General features: G+C 38.7%; 1 protein-coding gene across 1 annotated transcript in view; it reads right to left on the reverse strand.

The window, feature by feature from the left end:
- Positions 1 to 80: 80 nt before the first annotated feature.
- INPP4A (inositol polyphosphate-4-phosphatase type I A) overlaps positions 81 to 21678 on the reverse strand; it is a 43615-nt gene continuing 22017 nt past the window's right edge. Inside the window, exons 14-24 of the mRNA XM_027908666.1 lie at positions 21317 to 21535; positions 20038 to 20176; positions 17163 to 17195; positions 12894 to 13066; positions 11067 to 11190; positions 10116 to 10242; positions 9565 to 9705; positions 8368 to 8465; positions 6708 to 6820; positions 6211 to 6365; positions 81 to 990 (exon numbers count right to left, since the gene is read on the reverse strand). Coding sequence (XP_027764467.1) covers positions 810 to 990; positions 6211 to 6365; positions 6708 to 6820; positions 8368 to 8465; positions 9565 to 9705; positions 10116 to 10242; positions 11067 to 11190; positions 12894 to 13066; positions 17163 to 17195; positions 20038 to 20176; positions 21317 to 21535 — 1503 coding nt within the window. The 3' untranslated portion in view covers positions 81 to 809. The remainder of the gene's footprint in view (positions 991 to 6210; positions 6366 to 6707; positions 6821 to 8367; positions 8466 to 9564; positions 9706 to 10115; positions 10243 to 11066; positions 11191 to 12893; positions 13067 to 17162; positions 17196 to 20037; positions 20177 to 21316; positions 21536 to 21678) is intronic.

The raw sequence follows: 21678 nt of genomic DNA on the forward strand, positions 1-21678 counted from the left end.
ATATTAAAGTCCACTATCTTTATCTTCTTGGATGACAATTACTCTATTTCAGAATAAGTTCTATAACAGAGCACCTGAAACAGATAATGGATCATTAGCAGGCTAATGCCAATTACATCCCCTTCCTAACCACAAGTTATTCTCTTTATGTCTTTAATACATTGCAAAATGCAGATCTACAAATAGAATGAAATAATTCTGCATGCAGCACACTGCAAGTTGGTTTTTGAGTGGGTACACTAGTCTATTAGAACATACTTAACCATGAGAAAGGAACAAGACTATGGTTCTACAAACTGTTCAGTAATTTGGATATTATGCTTTGAAATGAAGGTAGAAATTTGTTTAAATAAATTTCTAACAATTTCTTATAAACCCCACCCGCGTTTTTAGTTTTCTCTTCATACCTTGTAAAAATGAAAGGCAAGATTAGCATACCCCTTAAATATTACAAAAAAGATACAAATTCTTTTCAGATAGAGTTCCTTTCTCTGGAATACATGAAACAAGTAACATAAAACTATATTTGGTAAGAGATCTTCAGGCCGGCTAAAGTAACGAGGTAACAGGCCAATGTCAGACTATGTTACAAGCACTGAAAGCAGAACAATAATTTAAAGTTTCAATACAATTCTTTTTGATAAAATAATTTGATGTATATTTACAGTTTAGTACAATAGAAACGTAAAATTGTAAGGCATAATAATAATTCTTGGCAGACAATGCTATGACACATTCCTTTGTCCAGCAGGTACCAAGTGGCAACGCACATTCAAGCACTTTTTTTGTTTTTGTTTTTAACTTAATCTTCACTTGCAACGTAATCTGGCCACCAGGTACGCTATGCTCAGAAACAGCCACACAATCAGTAAATTGGGGCTGAGAGCTAGTAAAGGAATAGAGTAGAGGAGGCTGGGATCTAGTCTGAAATCTCGGATGGGCACCAAGCCACTCAAGTTCTTCTGCGTGACTATCTCCCGTGTTCCAATGCTGTGAAAAGGAAGAAGGTTGGGAAGAGGGAAAATAAAACAGAAAGGAAGACGGACATGCAAATGAATGCATAAAAAGAGATGGCAACACAAGGTGGTCAAGAAAATGAAAAAACATGGAAGAACGCACAACAAAACCAGAAGATGGAAGTAAAGAAAGAGTGGAAAAAGGTCTCAAAAATATGTATCAGTACAATTGTAGAAATAAGGAGAGGGAAAGAGAATAAAAGAGAAAAATAAGAAAGAAGTACTGTAGTCTAGTGAAAATAAACACATGTAGGTTGAACATAAATGGTTTTCCATGTTCACTCTTTCAGATTACCAAGCAATAATACCCCATGCTGCTCTGCCATGCTTTGGCATGCTGCAAAAAAGTGGAGCTCTGAAAAGCAAGCTGAACATGAATAACCATTGTAGTATTTGACCCTTTCAAACATCTTTCCATGTGGGCGGCAGTGCATTAGTTTATCCTCTAAACTACCTGTTCAACATGGGAACAAAAAAACCCAAATCACCCATTTGTTTTTCTGCTTTGACATGAATTCAAGAGTGTATCAACATGCTTCTCAAAATCCATGTTTCTGAAGTGCCTCAATATATGCACACGAAGGCAAGATATGCTGCAAAGCCCATCTCATTGTGCCCCCACTTCCTACATGGAGCACTGGAAGATACAGTGGTGAACACCTCTTCAGGGAACCTGAGGCTTTGTACTGTGGCCTTTCATTTTGGATCACTCTTATACCCTGTGAAGTCCAACTCTATTTTTAGTTTCCAAAGCAATAACTAAGTGCAACCTGTGAGCCTGATCCTGTTAGAACTAGTGCACTCGCTCCGTCCATAAAAATCGATCCATAACCTTCCTGGTTGCATAGCAAGGTTAGGTAACCAATGGACAATGTCTTAAAAGAAAACAGAGAGACCCTGGAGGTGGAGAAAGACAAAAATAGCATTCAGAAGCTGGTGACACTTCAAGTCAACTGGAATTAGGTGGGCAGGGAACTAAACCAACTGAATTTCTATTAACAGATCCAAATCAGTGATCAAAATAAGTTTTCCTGGTGCCTACACTGGACAAGGGCAGATTGCATCGGTGATGCCTACAAATCCCAATTATTTTTGTACTGGTGGGGAGGAGGATGTGTGTGTGTGATCAGAAGAATCAGTCAGTGGAAAGCTAACACTGACTGAAAAGGGGTGGATAAAGGCTCAGTAAAATAGCCTGGAGGAAGAAGTGTTTTCGAGTATAGATAAAAAGTAAAGCAGTGGGAGAGGGAAAGAAGGAAGGATCCAAATGACAAGATGGCACTATCAAAATCATATGCTACATCTCCACCATTAAAAATTAGTATCAAGCTACTCAATTTTACACAAAGACATATGCACAGACACATATGGTGGGAATGGAGGCAAGAGCTGGAAAGTGCTTTCCTTGTCACTGCTGGCCCATGTAGATGCTTCTACCCGAGGGGTGAACAGTCACCTTTTGGAAATGTCAAATACACCAAATTGTACAGTGTCTTAAATAAAACATTCATCAGCAGACCACCTCTAGGAGAGAACTAGGGTAAAGAGACAAAGCCAAATTCCCTGCTAATTTAGCTAGCATGTGGAAATCCTCCCAGGGCTGCCCCATGCTGGGCACTGCTGGTTCCATCCAGCTTCAGTGCACCCACTGCAGGCACGGCTGAGCCCCTCAGCCATGCTGGTGCCTCAGGGAAAGCCTGGGGAAGAAAAGGCAGAACACTGCATGGCAGTGAAGGACATTGGAAAAGATGTGAGAAACATCCCTTGGGGGAACCAAACTGAAGCAGAGTTTCCCCTGCAGCCATGGAGATGACCATCCACACTGCAGCCCATGGAAAGGACCCCACTGGAGTGGAGGAAGAGTGCAAGGAGGAAGCAGCAGCAGAGAAGAGCTGTTATCGACTGACTGACTGCAACCCCCCATTCCACATCCTCTGTATGCTGCTCAGCATAGGGAGGAGGCAGAGGAATTGAGAATGGAGGACCAGAATGGAGGCCTAGGAAAAAAGAGGTTGTGGAAGGGAAGGTTTTTTAATTTTTTAAATTTTTGTCTTTGTCTTAACATCCCAAATCCATTGGCAATAGACTAATTTTCTCTAAGACAAGTCTGTTTTGCCTGTACCAGTAATTGGTAAGGGATCTCCCTGTCTTTATGAGCTTTTTCACATATTTTCTCTCCCTGTCCTGTTGAGGGGAGGCAGTGAGTGAGCAGCTGGGTGCACATCTGGCAGGTGGTCAAGGTCAACTCAACACAATTTTATTCCTGAAGTAGATCAATCAGCAAAGAAATCCAAACAAGTTTTTTATCATGGCTGTTTTATTGCAGTGAGTGATCATATCCAAACATGACTCTCAGGACTTTATTATGTAATTCCTTTTAGAGAGCACCATGGCAGCTAGAAGAGACTATTTCCCTCACCCAATTTCCAGCTGCTTTTCAAGATTCCCTATCAAAGACAGCTCTCCTCTGTTGGCTAAACTGCTTGTGTTGCAGATTCCTAATTGTTTTAACAACAATGAGCTAGGCTACCTGAAACATGTAAAGGATTTTGCTACACAGGATGATTTTGACTGAAATTGCCTTAGAGAATATTCACACAAATAGCTTCACTGGCATTTCTGACAGGACATAAATCTGGTAGGGGAAGGGAGGGCAGGGAGTCACAGGTCTAGTGGGGAGTGTTGGCTGCAGATGGAAGAGGCTACATGATCCATCTGGACTTTGACTCTTGATCTGCTTTTACTGGCCAGGTATCCACTTCCTCTGTAGCCTGGACTTCCAGACATAATCATCAAGATTTTACTACTTGTAGGGCGTGAGTTACCATATATTTCATTTAGGACTGGAAAAGCTGTAACTTCTTTACAGCAAAGTGAGTTTATTCTAATAGGATATTTGTTTCTAAGGTGAAAACCACAACCTTGTATCTGTGAATTTCTATGAGAATCTACAATGAGCACTCTACGTTCTCTCCCTGATGTCCATGCTCACTGAATGTAATTATCATGAGACCAGGAAGGAAGGGAAGTCCTTGGAGACAAGCAGGAACTAACACCTCTGAAGACCAACATCACATGGAAGAAGAGATGCTTTCTTAATTTTTTCAAGAATGGAGCAAGGATGCTTTTCTTCTCTGGGAAGTTACCACTAGAGATTAAATACTTCCTTTGAGTCTCACACCTTATTAGTACTTCTACCCTGTCTTTCCAACTACCCCAGAAACTTCAAAAGTCTCCAGGAATGAACCAAACCTTCCTTTTCCAGTACAGTTGCACAAATAAAAGAGCCAAGCTAAAAGAAAAATACCCAAGTTTTCTGAATGCCCTAGAAGTAACTTGCCCTTTCAAGTCCTATATATGTCATCTAGGCCAGGTCAACCTGTCCAGGCTGAAATCGGATTTGGTAGAGTTGGACTCCTCCATATTTGTTCTGCAGTCCAATCTGTCTCATTAAACTTTTTTAATTCTGTGCCATTGTTCCTGAGCAGAATTGACAAATAATTTAAAAAACACAGACATGTACCCCAAAGAGCAATGTGATGTGAGGAGGAAAGAGTGATGAGCTTGAAGAAAGGTCTAATCTTGATTTTCCCTCAGGACTAGTCAGTATTTGTTCTGCACAAGCTCTCCCAGTCAAAGATGTAACAGAAGAGAAAGTCATGTCTTTTACCGGCCAGAGCAAGTCCCTGATGCTGATAGAACATTCAACCCAAAAGTTTTGATTAAATTTGCCCTCTTTCAATATCCCTGTGTAGGTCAACACAAAGCAATATTTTTCTTGGGTCGATATTTTATCTGATCGTGTGTTATATTAAATGGGTAGTCTGAAGGACCAAACCAATGTTATTATTAGCCTCTCTCTCTCTACTGTGCCCACGACTGCATTAAAAAAACTTCACTGACCCAGTAATGAATTTGAAGAAAGTAACAAGATGCCCAGTATTTTTTTCTAGTTGTTTTTATTCTTACTAAATACAAAACTGTGAAACAAACCTTTTTTTCTTTCAGATGTCTAAGTCAACAAGTTGCATAATTTAAAGATGTTTGAGAGCTACTTAGTTCCTTTTTAAGTTAATAATTTCTCCCTCATGAAATTGTTTCAAATTTTGTTTCTAACATCAAGGTTTAGGTACTCTCTGAGTGCTGTTTTCATTGTACTTTAGTAACTCTGTAACAATGCGGCAAAAAAGTGCAGCAAAAAAAGTGAAAATAAAGAAGTCCAGTGACGTCCAATTAGATGTGGATATAACCCCCAAATTATTAGTTTAAGAGGTCAGAAGTGTTATACTGTATGAGACATTTTTCTTCTAGATAACTGAAGAGTAGGAAAGGGTCAAACAGCAAAAACATACAGAAAGGATAAGAGAATTGAACACTCTAGAGAATTTGGTGAAAAGACACACAGTACAGTACATTCAGTAAGAGTGAATGTTGAAAAACAGGACTGAACAGCATTGTTGAACTACATTGATAAAGACTAAAGCTAGATTTCTTATCCTTTCTTTGGGTATGTGACTTACGGAGTTTTCCAGCAGTGCTTGAAACAAGGCATTGAACAACAGTAAACAGATTTTATTTTTTTCTTTAAGCACAGTGCTTAATTCTGCAAACATCTCTGCTGCTTCAGAATACAGAACATCATTATATTGATACGACAACAGCACACTGACACATTGTGATGAAATTTGGTTGTTGTAGTGTGAAACACTCATACATTTCACCCAGTGAGCAGTGTTTCACTGCTAAAGAATACATGTGGCAAACCAGTGCAAACTGCAGGTGTCTGTGTTTCAAAGAACAAAGGACAGGCCATCCCTGAGTAATCTGCCTGATCTAGAACTAAGAAACCCAGTGCTGTGACAGTTCAGGTAATCTCATTGTTAACAACTTTCAAAGAAGCACCAGTTTCCTGTTCTGTAAGCTCAGCATTAACTGAAAGCACGTTTTTACATGCTTCTCTGAAAACTCATTTACTACTGAAAACTCAAGCCCATCTGATACAAAACTGGTAAGCACCAGCTTTAGCATATGCAACTCATATGCAAGGGAGGGATGAATTTTAGCAGTCAGTTCTGCAGTTTTCTGACTTTATCTTTTTTTTTTCTTTTGACAGAAACAGAGACCACCACCCCTCTGCAGTTTGCATGGTTCCTCCTCATTCAGGAATAAGTAAGTGATGCAGTCAAACTCTTACCTCCTCATACACTCCAGAGCCTGGGTGAAGACCTGTGGAGCCATTCCATGTTCATGCTGTAGGATCAAACACTGCTCCAGGGTGACGGACATGGCAGTCCTATCCTTGGCGCTTTTACAGCTTGTAAATCGAACACCATTTAGTCTGCGGCATATCTAGAAAGAGGACATACAATCCATCATTTTACATAACTTTCTGTCAGAGAACATGCCTGTACTCCTCAGAGAGACACAAATGCTGTGTAGGACTTTGATGTTAAAATTTGCCATCTTTGAGAGAGCAAAACTTCATTGCGTGAGTTATAGGGAAAATTCTGATGTGGAAAATACATTTTATCTCCCCGTGTTTCATTCTAGAGGAGGTTTAACTTGGCAGCATTTCCAAGCCACACACAAGCAAATGAAGAAATACAAACATACGAATAATAAAAAGGAGAAAATATGTATGCATACAGAAAATCAGCTGAACTATGCAGAGATGCTCAGATGAATAAATACCTCAGCAGCTTGCCAAAGGATATCAACATTCTTGTTTTTCCTTGCATGTACATTTTGTCCCAGAAATCTTAACAGTTCAGGCAGGCACGTCTGACTACGAGATCGAGGTAGACCTATAAACCAAACAAAATCAACTCCACTTATTTATCTGTGTTCAACAGATCATTTACAAAGGTAAGTGTTCCTATTTGCCTACTGCAAACGTAATTGTGTTTTCTTGAAACTACCAAAGCTTACAACAGTTAACTGAGTTCTTAATTGTTTAGTACGATCAAAAAAACACATTCAAGTTTAATTCAACTCAACTGGAAATATAAATTCAGGTTATTTTAAACTTCAGGGACTTAGAATCTAATAGCAGTATAATAACAGAATGAACAAAGGGAACAAGATTGGTATGGTACAGATTGGTTTGTGTGTCACAGAGGTGACAGGAGTCACTGGTCATAATCACCTGGTTTACAGTTAAATGCAAAATGTAAAATGTTATTCTCCCTTGACAAGGGTTCATGGAAAAGTATGTTTCACTTTGCACATTGTAAATATCATCTCAAGTTTCAGGGATGAAAAAAAAAAAGGTAAAAGCTAAAAGATGATTGGATCAAACATAAGAGGTTTGGGGATGAGGGAAGAGAGAGAAGTCAAAAAAAAAAAGGGAAAGCAAAATTCAGGAGGAAAGGAACAGAATGGGAAATATTACTATGGAAGACTAGACAGAGCCATGTACAGAAATCACTTCAAATTGATTAATTTTTGAACCTTATAAGAAAATTCGATGCTAGACTACTATATAATAACAAAAAAATAAACTTTGCAGCTAAAATTTCTGAGTATTAATTATGCAGGATTATGAATGCCTGAAAGGAGGGAAACAGCTTCTGCCCTCAGCTGTATCAAAAAAATCAAGGGTAAATGAAAGTACAATGACACACTTAATAGACAGATTTCTTACTATCCTGCTGCATGATTCTGCATTTGTGTTTCTGCAATAAAATTGCAGTTGTAGAACCCATGAAATTAGCTTAGAAGAGGTTTGATTGTAATAATAACGAATTGATGAATTTTCACAATTTTTGTGGTCACACGTAAGTAACATTTATGCCACTGCCTTCCCCCCAAAAACCCCACAGTAACAGGCAAGACATTTTAATCCATAACCAGTTAAATGCAAACTTGTAGCTGTTGCTTCTCTTCCAGGTTCTCTGTTGTTGGCTGAAGATGCAGCAATTATAGAAAAGTGCTAAAGGATAAGGAGAGGGCAAGTGGACTGAGTTCCTTGAAACTGGTAGATGCTCCTTGCGCAGGTTATCGTAAGTGCAGAGAACATCACCAAAAATGGCACATAAGAGTGCTGCTGTTGTAACTTCTCACTTTTATGCCTTTCCCTCACAGCAATCTAACTGTCTGGCTGCATGGTTATACAGTACATAATGCCACTTAGAGATGTAAAAGTAAATTTAAAAAGGGAAGTTAATCAGTCTGACCTTTGAATCTACTGAATCTGCTCTACCTAGTACTAAAGTATTAAAATAGAGTTGCATAATTTCTTGGAGGTTACTAATGCTGGTGTTATCATAAACATTTAAACAAATAACATAAAGCAAAATCAGCCTGAATTGTGCTGTTCAACCAAACCTGTCATTAATCACCAAATACTTACAATCATCAGGCAAAACTTCCTTGAACTGCTCAAAATATGAATTCAAACGCACTAAGCTTTCCATGTTAATTATTTCTTGCAGTGAGGTGTCTCCAAATCTTAAAAAGGTGAAGAAAGAAACAATTAAGCCTGAAGTAGAAGGTTTCTCCTCTTCTTCAAAACAACTGCACTTGACGATGTGACTCCCAGAAAAAGTTTAAAGATTCATCCCATGAATTCCTAACCATTCAAATGCAGAGCTGAGTGTAACAGAGAAGTACTGTAATAATGTATTATAGAAGAATAAAAGACATGACTGTGAGGGGAAAAAAGGGAAGGATGGTGAAAGAAAACTGTAATAAATATTGTCAACAATGCCCTCATTCATCTCATCTAACTATATATATATACCCACAGATATGCACACAGTGCTGACATCTGTAACTGTGCTAGTCACCTTGGGCTCCCTTTATAGGCAAGAGAGGACAACAGTAATTGCTGGAATGCTTTTGTTGGACTTTTTCTAGTTGTCCACCATCAGAGTGCACATTCCACCCCAGTACCAAGGCTGCTCTCACAACGTGTATATGCCTGACTTCACTGGAGTTCTCCACTAGAGCAGTGCTCTGTCAGTGTACTCTTTAAAGGATATGGTCATAACAGCAGGAAGCTCTGGTGGCTCTTCCAAAACTGAGCAGTTTCCATAGCAAATATATTTACATATTTTTCAGCTTTACAAGAGCAATTTTGCATTATATAAATACTACAAGGATATGCTAAAACCAGGGGCCATCTTGACCGTTATCCAGGTTTTTGACAGTGACCAGGAGAGGGAGTCTAGAGGACAGTGAAAAATCAAGAAAGCAAATACCCAGCAATACTCAGAATGACATCTCACTCACAGAGCTCTGAAGTCACAAACAGCATATCTGTGTTAAATGGCCCATGACAGATTTCCTCATCTGTAAACTCACTTCTGAATCACATAAACGTGCACTAGTCTCAAACCCATGAGGTAATAAGCTTCACAGCCATGTGGCACATAAAGAAGGACCTCCTTTCATTTATTTGGCATCTGACAGCTTCATTTTGTTATTCCCTTTTTCCTGAGTTGGAGAAACTGAATCCCTGTTAGTAATGCAACAGTGCAATTACAGGGCGACACAATTCCACTGCTGAACTGCCATTAAGGTCGAGCTTGCACGACTAAATACATACTTCTCTGCTAAGGTTTGCTGCTCATTGATTCCCACATTGAAAAGAACAGGCTGAACCCTCAGTAACATGCCACTTTGAATCTCTCGCGGCAACAAATCAAACAAGGCGCTTGGCAGAGGGATCCTCACATTAAATCCATCACTGCAAAGAAGTAAACAGCTATCAGTCACAAAGATCAAAAACCTACATTCCAAGAACATGTTATTTATGTGAAGAGGGTTAACATCTAGAACATAATACAACTATTATGTTCATATATAAATAAATAAAAAGAGTATAATACAATAAAAACCAAGTATCAATCAAAACTGACTTTAAGGAATTGCTGCAGCTTGCTCCCAATCTATTCTAGTTCAAAAACAAATCTGCAGCAACGTGTAATGTTGATTTTACATCCTCATGGACATTTAGTTTTGCTAACTTCCTAACAAAAGCTGCTTTTGCTTCTCTCATTAATACAGCAGCTCTCATGCAATTTGGGTAGAAAAACCTAAATTTTGGCATTTCCCTATCTCATCCAGAGTAAAGTATATTTGACTTTTTTTTGTTACCGATTTCCAGTGATGACTGGCAGCATGTCAGTAGATGTATTTGACGTAGCCTGAGTTACTTTAAAGGTTACATTCCTCAAGTCCATGATTCCCAAACTCATGTCCTCCAGCATTGCCAGCTCCTCACCTAAATTAAAGAGTAAAAAGTGAAACATAATCATTATTTGTTATGTACAACTTCCCTTTATCCATCTGATGATGACAGTAGGTCACCACTCCACTAAGTTCCACAAATGAGGAAGGTCATGCAGCCCAGGCCTCCCCCTTGGCCTACAGACAATGCCGTGACTGACTTTGTGGGCTCAGCCGGTTTAGAAAACACCAGTTATCAACAACAGTCCAGACGACTGTTCTTCAAGCAGCTTATATGCTGATTTTCCAATTTAGATGATATTATTAAGCACTTCTCAGCACTGTCAGAGCCACGATAACCTTTGTGTTGGAAAAACTATAAGGTATTCTAGATTTTTCTGGTAAAACGTTCCCTAACTGGCATCCAGATGGCTGTCTAAACAGGAGTGAAACACTGTGAAGTATTTTTCCTTTTTATATTCTCTCTTCAACCTCACTTTGTACCATAAGACTACAGAAGGTCAAGAAAATTCAAAAAGCATATTTCGGGCACAGTTTCTCCCAATTTACAAGCACTTCAATCCATTTATTTTCTGAAAAAAAATACCCCTGTGACATGTTTTAGTCTTTCTTAAACCTTTGACATTATAAGACAAATATACTTTATCTTTTAGAAGTAATTCAAGTAAGTGCAAAGAAATTCAGATTGTTAGCTAACTAATTACTCCCAGATATAACCTAGCTTTGCATTTCGGTTTTCAAAATAATTTTGTAGCTGAGCTGCGGATTGTCCCAAACACTCCTATTTTGCTGTAGGCAATTCAATGCAGAATTTGCTGACTCAACAGATAATCACATCCCCTGGCCCTGTGCCTTTACCATAAGTGCTCAGCAGGCTCTCAAACTGTGCCAGCAAGCCAATGGTGTAGAGTTGTCTTAGAAATCCATCATCATGCAGGCAGTTCCTCAGCTTGATAATGAAACCGCAAATGAGAGCTGTCAGCTGTGAGAGAGAAAACAGACAAGAATGAAGCGATTCGAGACAAAAAAGGCACTTCAGCCCCATACAAAACCAGCATCACTTATAAGAGGTGCCATAAAATCTGTCTGACAGATGCTCTTTTCCCTTAAACATCACTCTTCTTTTCCTTGATGAAGAGAGACAACCAACCAACAAACCCCACAAAAATTCATAAAATCAGATTCAGGGCACTCTGCTTTCATCTCACAATCTTTCTTAAAATGGTACTGCTGTATGTCTTGCATTTATTTGTTTTCAGGACACGAACGCTTGTGTGTTATGAATTACAAAAGAGAGAATCGTTTTATTTCAGATGGAAAATCAGCACATCTAGTTCCAGGCCATGAATTTAGATAGTATAAATAAATTATTGGTTTTTTAAGAATGGCATTTGAGAAAGCTTAAAAATGCAGTATCTGTTTGCATTATGCATATTTAAACTCTAGTGTTATAAGATATTCAGAATTAGGTCCTGAAGACCTAGTACTAAGGCCAGTACCATGATCCAAGATTAGTTCTACTCTTAAGTCAATGGAGGAATTTAACAGGTCATTGCTATATGCTGTGTACAGAGGTGTATGACTTTCTTAACAGAATTTAACAGAAGGGAATAAAGTTCTGATTATGATGGGTAAACACATTCGAAGCATTGAGTTTAAAACCACCTGCAGTATCAAGTGGGTTTTATACAGAAAAATTCCCTGATTTTGTCCCTGAGATCACAGAATCAAAGAACCGTTAAGGTTGGAAAAGACCTCTAAGGTCACCAAGTCCAACCTTCAACCTAGCACCATCACCCTGTACACAACTAAACCATGTCCTCAAGTACCATATCCACAAGTTTTTTGAACATTTCCAGGGATAGTGATTCCACTACTTTCCTGGGCAGACTGTTCCAGTGCTTGACAACTCCTTGCATGAAGAAATTTTTCCTAGCATCTAATCTAAACAACTCGTGATACAACTTGAGGCCATTTCCTCTTGTCCTGTACTTGTTTAACAATTTTGATATTACATTTTGGGACAAAAGCCTGCCAAATGATGTCCAAGAGATAAACTGTTTGAAATGAATGAATGAATGAGATACTGATTTCACAGGGAAGTAGATGCACTACAGAAGCATTGTGGGTAAAAGAAATGTGGAAGTTTTTTTAGTGCAGGCACCTGCCAGTCAGTGCCTGACACAAGAGATCCCAGCAGCCCCAGAAACAGAACTTCTCGGAAAAATCAGGACTCGTTTCTCTCCCTGTAGCTGGACTTCTCTCCTTAGGTGCAATAAGTCCTGTTGGGTTTCTCAATGCAAAAAACCCCAAAAGGTAGCTTAGGGACTACACTTGCTGCTCATGGGCTTTTTTGCTCCCCTCTTTCACATCTAACTTCTGCTTTTAGTTTGGTGACATTGAAGTGCAAAGGTTATTTCTGAAGACAGAAGTATATTTTCACTAGTCCTGGAATAATTTTTTCAAAAACGACGAATGCATAACCAAGGGGACATGTAAGTTATTATACTGTCAAATGAACATAAGTGACCAGTAAGGACAGGCTAGCACAACCTGTGAGGGGAGGTCATACCGTCAAACCCAAGAAGAGACTTGAAAAGTTCTGAAAACAGTAATCTTTCATATTTCACATAAATCCTACTGCATGTGGAAGCGCAATCAAAACACGCATATTTGCTTGCTTACAGTTTGGCAGAAGACAACATCCCTGCGATACTGAAGGCTGAGGCAGAGCCCTATTGTTGGGGCACTGTCCTGCATTAACAAAAAGACCATGGCTTTCTTTGCCTTGTCACTCATCATGGCTACACAGTCGGTGAGTGTGGTCAGCAAAGGATAAAGAGCTTCACTCCATTCACCTGCTTAAAAGAAAAAAAAAATTAGCAGCACTGGAAGTACTTTATTTGAAACAAACACACACTTTAAGAAGAAACTCCCTGTTGCAAGTCAAAGCTGTTGATAATTCATATTTAGAGCTCGTTTTATTTTGGCTGGATGGTTATTCCATGCTTGGTAATAATTCAGTAATCTTACAGAGTGGTTATTGCATGAGGAATATATGGAGAATTTTACTCTGTAAGGCTGTTATGACTTTCCAGACCATGTAAAAGTTCCCAGATCTGTGCCCACAGAACAGGCTGATTTGATCAATGGCTGATTTGGAAATCATAACCGAAATATGAATAACTATATACAGAAGTGTATATAACTGCATGCTCATGTTCAAACACACCCTTTCACAGTGCATACGTGGACAGACAGTATGGAGTCCACTGGATTACAGAAACAGTGAACACCTGCTTAGCCATTTCTGAAAATGAGGTTTTTCCCTAATATCTTGCCTTTGAATCCTTTGTGGACTCACAGGTATATCATTCAACTGCCTCACCACTTTACTGATCCTTATTGCACGTCAGTGAGGCAAGACAATGCTTATCTCCCATTTGTAGCATAAGAATAATAATTCAGAGAGGTGAGAAATTCATGTAGGTACTCTTCTAAGTGTTTTCTGTCTCCTGAGTAGTTTTCAAGGCTTAGAGGGAGCTAACAAGAAACACTAAATACAGTGATTTAGACGAGAGTCATCCAGATCCTTAGAAGTATTTTGGAGCTCTTCTTCCACTGAAATACACATGATATGACCCAGAGGGATTCTGTTCAAGGTCCTACACAGGAAGCACAGAAATGAAACTGGGTTGCCCAAGTCCTATTTTAGTACCCCAAATATTGTGCCATTCCTTCTCCCTAAGAGACTGCTCTGCCTTAAAATATGCCACATGCTCAGTTTCTTTCTTTTCCTTCTATCATCTTCTGCCTTACTCACCACCAATTTAAAAAAAATATTTCCCCACGTTTACAAAAAATTATTCAGATGCCATACCAAAATCCATTCTCTCTGCAACACAGAAAGAAAATACAACAGGGCTTTGGTTTTGCGCTCGTTAATGCAAGGTTGAAACAGAACACTTCTCTTTTTAAAGGGAAAAACAACGTGTTTTATTTTTAAAAAGCAGTGGAGCTCACAAATAGAACACACACAACTCCCAGCCCAGCTGGCTGTAGGAACAGGGCAACATACATTTCAGAGCCTGCATGAATGAGACACTTCAAGCCCCTGAAAGGAAATTGTTTGAGATTTTGACTCAAAGAAAGGACTAAGAGTTAGTAATAATAAACGTTTCTTTGATAACCAGCCAAAGAGGGGAACTCATGAAGTCTACTAACAGAAACATAACTTACAAGATTAACAAAACTATCCTTTCAACTTTTGTTCTATGCTGTAGATAGATAACCTCCTAAACTACTCATAGGGGAAGTTGTTTGGCTCTGTTCCATTGCCATAAAAAAGCAGGAAACATCAAAAGAACAGGCCAGGAATTACAGCTTATCTTTTATTAAGTATTTTCTCTCAAAATTAGTCAGATGTCACAACATGGCCCTGTGATCACTTGGAAAGCAAAATAGAGATGGTACTAACAGTGTTTCTCTTACTGCATTTAAGAGCTTTTCTATAAGCAAATGAGAAAGACAAAAAGAACTGAAAACATCTTTCAGCGCATCATCATCATCTCATTGTCTGGATGTACATATATGTTTGTAGTTACTAACTCAGAGGAGATTTAAAACTGTAGTGTGTCTGGCAGCACTTCATTTGAAAGATATGTTTACCTGTGGTAATTACAAAGTACACAAAGTATGGTGAAGATAAAGCAACTGTTAACATGGGTTTTTTTCTCCCAGCACTCATATTCAATGCAGGGGCTCATCTGGGGTAGTGAGCAAAAATCCTCTGGGCTGTGTATTCTCTTGGTTTAAAATTTTAGCCATGAGAAAGCTAAACCCTTGTCAGTCTGCAAAAATCTAAAAGCTTTTTGCCTCCTACTTCACCTGTGTTCTTTTAATTTTTTAGTCAATCGTAGTTGCTATTAATAGTAAACAGGAATAAAAGTAATTTCGCTCCCAGGCTCAAATCAGATTGGAACGTTTCACTCTTAGTATTTCAATAATTGTGAAAGAATTATTAAGAACGCTGAGTGTTCAGCTTTCACCAGGATTCTCCTATCCTTCTCTCTTCCCCTCGTTAATTTTCCTAACAGAACTTTATTACTAGAAGTGTATTTTCTATCAAATCAATCAATGGCACCTTCAAACAGCACAAGGTTCTAATTCTAATATGAATTCTACTCTGGGTTCTGCTGTTCTGTTCTATGAGATGATCTTTCAAAAACTATTATGGACTCCACTGAGCAGACCACAGATAAGATGATTTGACATAGGGCCTGAAACAATGGAGATGCAACAAGGTGTTAGAGATATACAACAGCCAGAGACCTAGTCCAAGCTAGCTGTTGGTATGTCTGGGACACAAATCCTGTTTTTTAATCAGAGGTTTCTAGGTCATGTTGTATGTTACTCTGTTTAAAAACTGGCATTGCACAAAACATAAGAATGCCTGTCATTGGCTTTAAACACTTTATGTTGAGCAGAACAGACAAATCCTGCAGTCTCCACTCAGTCAACTGCAACTGAATTCTGGCTGTTAAATAAGGGTCAGACTTGGTCCTGTAAGTTTTTGCTATTTTTCTTATGATTGCTGCTGACCAAAGTCATACCTTAAAATATATTTTCAAATGTGGCATTTTGAAGGAAGGGGCAAAGGAGTGGGGGTGAGGGAAGGAGGGAAGAGAAGAGAGAGAGAAAAGTTTTCGCCTTTTCCCCCTAAGGGTCTCTTTTCCACAAAGAAATAAAATATTATTAAAACAGCTGTCCTCCAGAGACATGAAAAGATATTTTTAGTCTTTTCATACTAAAATAAGCATCCATAAATCAAAGTACCGGGCACCCACAGTGGCTCTTTATCTAGGTCAAGGCTGCAGTGACTCATGATCTCTAAAAATGAGACTTATAAAGTAAACGGTAGTTACTTATCCCTAATTTAGTAAAGTATAATCAGCAACCCACTTAAATAGGCACTTAAGTGCTTCATTACACGTTGCAGCTCCAGCCACTTAAGTTCAATATGCCTGTTTGGGTGTACGTGGGTATCAAGTTGGGGTGACCTGACTATATTTGTGCACCACATTCGTATTTTGAAAAAACTAAAGGGATGTTCCAAGAATTAAAAACTCGTGGAGTCTTTTATTGATTAAAAATACTTTCCCAGTGATAGAATGAAACAGGGTGGGTAGCTAAGAAGAATTTCAATATAATTTGTGAAAATGAAAATCGTAACTGCACTGAGGCTTTATTCCCTTTGGTTACACTAAACCCAGGAGCTCACACTCTAACAGTTCAAAGACTGAACATTAACTGAACTCAGATTAAACTACTCTGAAATAGAAGAAACTACAGACATCTATCTGGGAGAGAGTGGAATTGAAAAGGCATATTATTCAGACCTTGTAAACGTGTATGAAGGTACAAGGACAGAAGAAAGAAGGCTAACAGTGGGACGAGACACCTGAATTTTGTATTCTGAAAAATTAGACTTGCAATGCCCAACACTGCTTGGTGTGTACCCACATCAGAGATTTCCCACCAGCCTTTTTCACTGCTCCGTGTTCTGCTCAAATTCTCATTCAGAAAGGCCAGCTCAACAGCACATATGAAAGGGCATGTCTGAAATGTCTGAGATTCCAGACTTCGACAGATTTCAATGACATTTGGAACAGGACTCAAACCATTGTCACCTATATCCGTTTGCCAAAACACATCAATTGGGAAAACCAAAGAGGCCATGAACAAGTGCTCTCACATACCTGGACATGAGAAGTTAACATATGCCCCCTGTACTCTTAGGAAATAATAACTTCTCAACAGCTGAGGTAACTCACGTGGTGTTACAGAGCATTACCATTTCAGAATGGTCAATCTTAACAGCAAGGCACTTGTTCAGTTAACTGTGAAGAAACCCCTGCAGTTTTCAGAAGAAGCAGAAGCCATGAATGCACATACCTGCGCCAGATTCTTCCGGAGTGGGGCTGCAATCTGCACAGAAATGGAGGGGCAACATGCATGATTAAGGAGCAGCAACACAGTCTAAATATAAGCAACTCAAATGCTCAATGCCAGGGTTCTCAAACACTTTCACTGAGTGAAGAGGAGCTCAGCAGAAATACTCGGTTGCCTGCAGGCACCAAGAGCACGGGCTGTCTCCTCCACTGGTCCATTGTTTCTGATCAGAGGATCACCTGGATGGGGACTTGGAGGAAAGCCAGTACCTGCTAGCTCGCTGTGGATTACCTGTTAAACTCCAGTGATCCACAGGGCACAATTTGAGAACCACTGGTTTACTGCAATTATAGAATAAGCTGGCAGTAAGGCTGCTAAACAGAAGAGCAAAAGACTAGCAGTAAGTTCAATGCACTTAAACAGAAAAGGACATTACGGAACCCACATTGCAAGAGTAATAAAGAAACTGTACTTTGCTACCTTAGTCAAAATTCTGTTATACAATTTCTGAGATAGTTAACACAAGCAATAGATTGTATATTAACAGCTGAAACCTCACTGGTGAAGCCTCTGAGTATTCCACACTCACTTCAGTGGGAGGATCAAACTGTCCAACCCCCCTGCAATAAGCAGGGACATCTTCCACTAGATAGGTTGCTCACAGCCTCATCCAATCTGACTTTGAATGTTTGCAGGGATGGGGCATCTGCCACCTCTCTGGGCAACCTGTGCCAGTGTTTTGACAACCTCATCGTAAAAGAAAGTTATTTCTTACAACTAGTCTAAATCAACCCTCCTTTAGCTTAAAACCATTTACCAGGTTAGGTTTGGAGTCAAGGAGAGTAACTCAATGGAAAAATTCCCAGTGATTTTTTTTTTTCATAGTATTGAACCTGTTCCTCCATCAAAAATACTGAGCATTAATTAGGAACTACATCTGATGAGATTGTGATCAAGTACTCAGACTGCTCGTTAGGACTTATGAACAATGTTTGCACCAGATACCCAAGAAACAGGATTCCCTCTTTTGGGATTTTTTAAGTTATATTCACTCAACATTGGTTGATAGCTGGACTTCAGAGATTCCTAACAATTAGGTAGCACTGGGAAATGGCAGCAAGTCCCTTAGCCTTAAAATTGGCTACACTTCTTGATTTAATGTTTCTGTCGCAGATTCTGTCAATTAAATAGAAAGATGTTTTTCCCTATTTTGGATGAACAGAAGGGAAAGGTTAAAGAAATTCTTTGCACTAACAAAACCTTTGGTAGGTACATGCAGCCAATTCCACTTTCATACAGCCTAAGTGTCAAGACCCAGAGTAGAATTAAAATATCCACTGAAATGAAAGAAAGTTATTGTTCTGTTTTCACCATCAAATTCTCTTGGAAAAAGCTTCTGATTTCACCCATCACAGATTATTCATATTCTTTTTAATACTTAAATTTAAAATGCACAACTTTTATTCACTGACATGAACATTAAAGGTTACTGATTAAACTTTCACGTAAATACATATAAAACTTTATGTAAACTAGCTAGCAAATAAAAACATTTATAGGTATCAAACTGGTAGAAAAAATTTAGTCAAAGATTGACTCCTTAATCTGAAAGAAGAATCAACTCTCCTATTCCTTTATAACACACAAGTATGTCAGTCTAATCTAGAAAAAATGTCTTCTAAGAGACTAAACAAACTATATGTATCGTGTGCAAAGCTATAAAAAATGTATTAACATTTATTTTAACTTCCTTTTTGCTTTCTTTTTCTTAAGGTACTGCCTTGCACTGCAACACTAACAATGGGATGGACATGAAGTCACATTAACACATAAGGGACAAAGGGCCATCAAATGATGAGACAGAACAGGAAAAAGGAAATGAAAACACAAATCAATCTTTTTAAAGCTTTACTTTGCCCACCTGCTCTATTAAGTGCCCAAATCATAGTGATCACATGTAAAGAATTTGAGAATAAGCCAAACAAATATATAAGTAGATTAAATAATTACATAATTTAATGCACAGCTGCAAAAATGTCAATCTAAATTGATAAAGACATTTTTCATTCACATGTTCACCACCTTATGCTGGGTTCAATCCAGCACCCACTTTTAGCTCAAATTTAGATTGGTTTATTCCACTGAGAGCTTGCACTGCCAATTCCTACCTTCCAGCTACAAGAAGTCTAAATAATTGAGTGTCTCAGCAACGCAGCTCTTGACAATTTTTGTTAAAATTTGCTTTGAAATCCAGTAAGATCATCCAAGTTCAACTCAGTCTAATGGGACTACTTGGTTTCCTCCCCTGCTTTGGCAGCCCAGCTGGGACCATCACTTCTGCAATAGCGCCTGCACTTCTCTCATGTTCTATTTATCTTTTAAAGAGGTTCACTGTAATAAGCTTTGATTGCTGCAAAGAAGCTGAAGCCAACAGGAAAGCTGCTAGAGGTGGTGTTTGACATATGCTAACCCAAACAGCTGTTTTACCAGCTTAGAACAACCAGAGTGAAAACCAAATGCCACGGTCATCAATGGATTTGGCAGTGATTTCACTGAGACCACTTACGTGAAAATAAGTAATGGGCTTAGCACGCCCAGCACACCGAGAGCCCTTTCTGCCTGACATCACTGCTTAACACCACCACTGAACTGAAAACACGTGGAGGGGTGTAAGGGAGGCTTAGGAATTATGCCAGCGCACAGGAGGAGAGCAGCAGTGAGAAGCAGAGTCTGGCTTACGCACTTGTCTTTCTGAGGGAATGGCATGCACAGGATGATGTGGATGAAGATGGTGGTGAGGATGATGAAGGTGGTGAGGATGATGAGGTCTCATTTAAATCTTCTGGATTTATCCAGTAGGCACGAGTGTCCCGATTACCTTTCTTACTAGTACTGCTGACGTCACACTGGAAAACATCTTCACAGCTGTCACTCTGCAAGCGCTCCTTCTGGAGAAGTTTGTCCACTCTCTGTATAATACACTCCAGGCTTTTGTCGACGTTCAACCAAACTTTCTCCTTAAAAGAAAACATTTACTTCTCAATTTAAAAAGAAAAGAGACATTGGGTAACAAATACCTTGCTAATATATTTCCTCCCATGATTCTAGTCACAAGTCCTCTGAAAATTTCCTCTGGCCTATCATGGTTACCCGTGTGCACACACAAATTATGGAGACATAATGCATACCAGCATGCCAACAGTACGTAGCAACATGACTAATGTGCCAAACTGAGAAGCTATTTTCTAAGTTAATTTGCCAAACAATTTTAAGTGCCTCTTCCTGCAATGTTATTCCAATTTCCAACTGGCACTATTGTTTATTCTTGAAATTCGTGTTTGACATAATAATTGTATACAATCACACATCTTTTTTTCTATATAACTCAGTGAACAACAGATAAAATTACTGTATTATAGTGTTGTCTAAATAACTGAATTAGCTTTATTTGTATCTCATTACTGTGACTTTGACTGTAAGTCAAAGTATGCCAAAATAATTGAAACTAGCAAGGAACTATTTCCAAAATTATTTGGATCTTTTAAAAAATTGGTATTTAGGAATATTCATAATTGTTTTAATTAATCCTAACTATTTGTGAGACTTAATTTCTGTTTATATTTCACAGTGACAGAATTTACACAGTCCAACTCTCATTTTGATCGGCAGGGTGGTAAGGAAACCATTTGAATACTTGGTGCAAATAGTTTTAAAATGTTGTTCACAACCAGAACAGTGAGAGACTGCAAGTTCTAAATAGTTAGATGAGAATAAAAATAGGAAGGCTGACTTGTATAGCTAACACACAAAATATACCTTATTTTGGAGAAGTGCAAAAGCCCATTGTAGTATGTGGTCAGTTTTTTACTTTAAAAGCTATTTACTTTCCCTTGGAACTGATCTCAAAGAAGCTATGCCCCCACTGTAACAATTTCTGCTGGTTTAGGAGACCCAGAAATATTTATTGAGGCCTGTTTGTATTCCCACACCAAGGAGTAACTGAGCATAGGACAGAGGTAACCTTTTTCTAATTGACCGATCTCCTAAATACTGATCCTATGTATATCTAGTGAGCAGCTACAGAGCTTGTCAAAAAAGAACACAGCAAACACAAGTAAGAAGAAGAAAGTATTCATCACTCCACTACAATAACATACCCATTCCTCTTCATGCCAATCCACCTGCAGGGAAGATCGGCTATTTCTTCCTGTCCATCTGGCCACAAGTGTATCTTGATCATTCCTCAGCATGACTTGTTCCCCTTCTCCAGAGGTTGGAGATGCTTTTGAAGCTATATAGTCTGGCCTTGCAGCATTCAGTCCGTGTATTGAATTTGCCAACAGCTTGCAGTCACACACTGTGACAAGTTGCCGGGTCTAAAAAGCAATAAAACAGCCACATTTCAAAAACTTTTTATTATTCCATACATAATTTATACTGTATTTTTTCACGGAAAGAAAAAAATGACTAGTATTCTGTAAAAGAAATTATTGCTTTATGGCACCTTTAGAAAAATTTT

Source organism: Empidonax traillii, unplaced genomic scaffold (assembly GCF_003031625.1).
Source record: "Empidonax traillii isolate 1590-97213 ecotype Southwest subspecies unplaced genomic scaffold, ASM303162v1 scaffold1786:size61403, whole genome shotgun sequence".
NCBI lineage: Eukaryota > Metazoa > Chordata > Aves > Passeriformes > Tyrannidae > Empidonax > Empidonax traillii.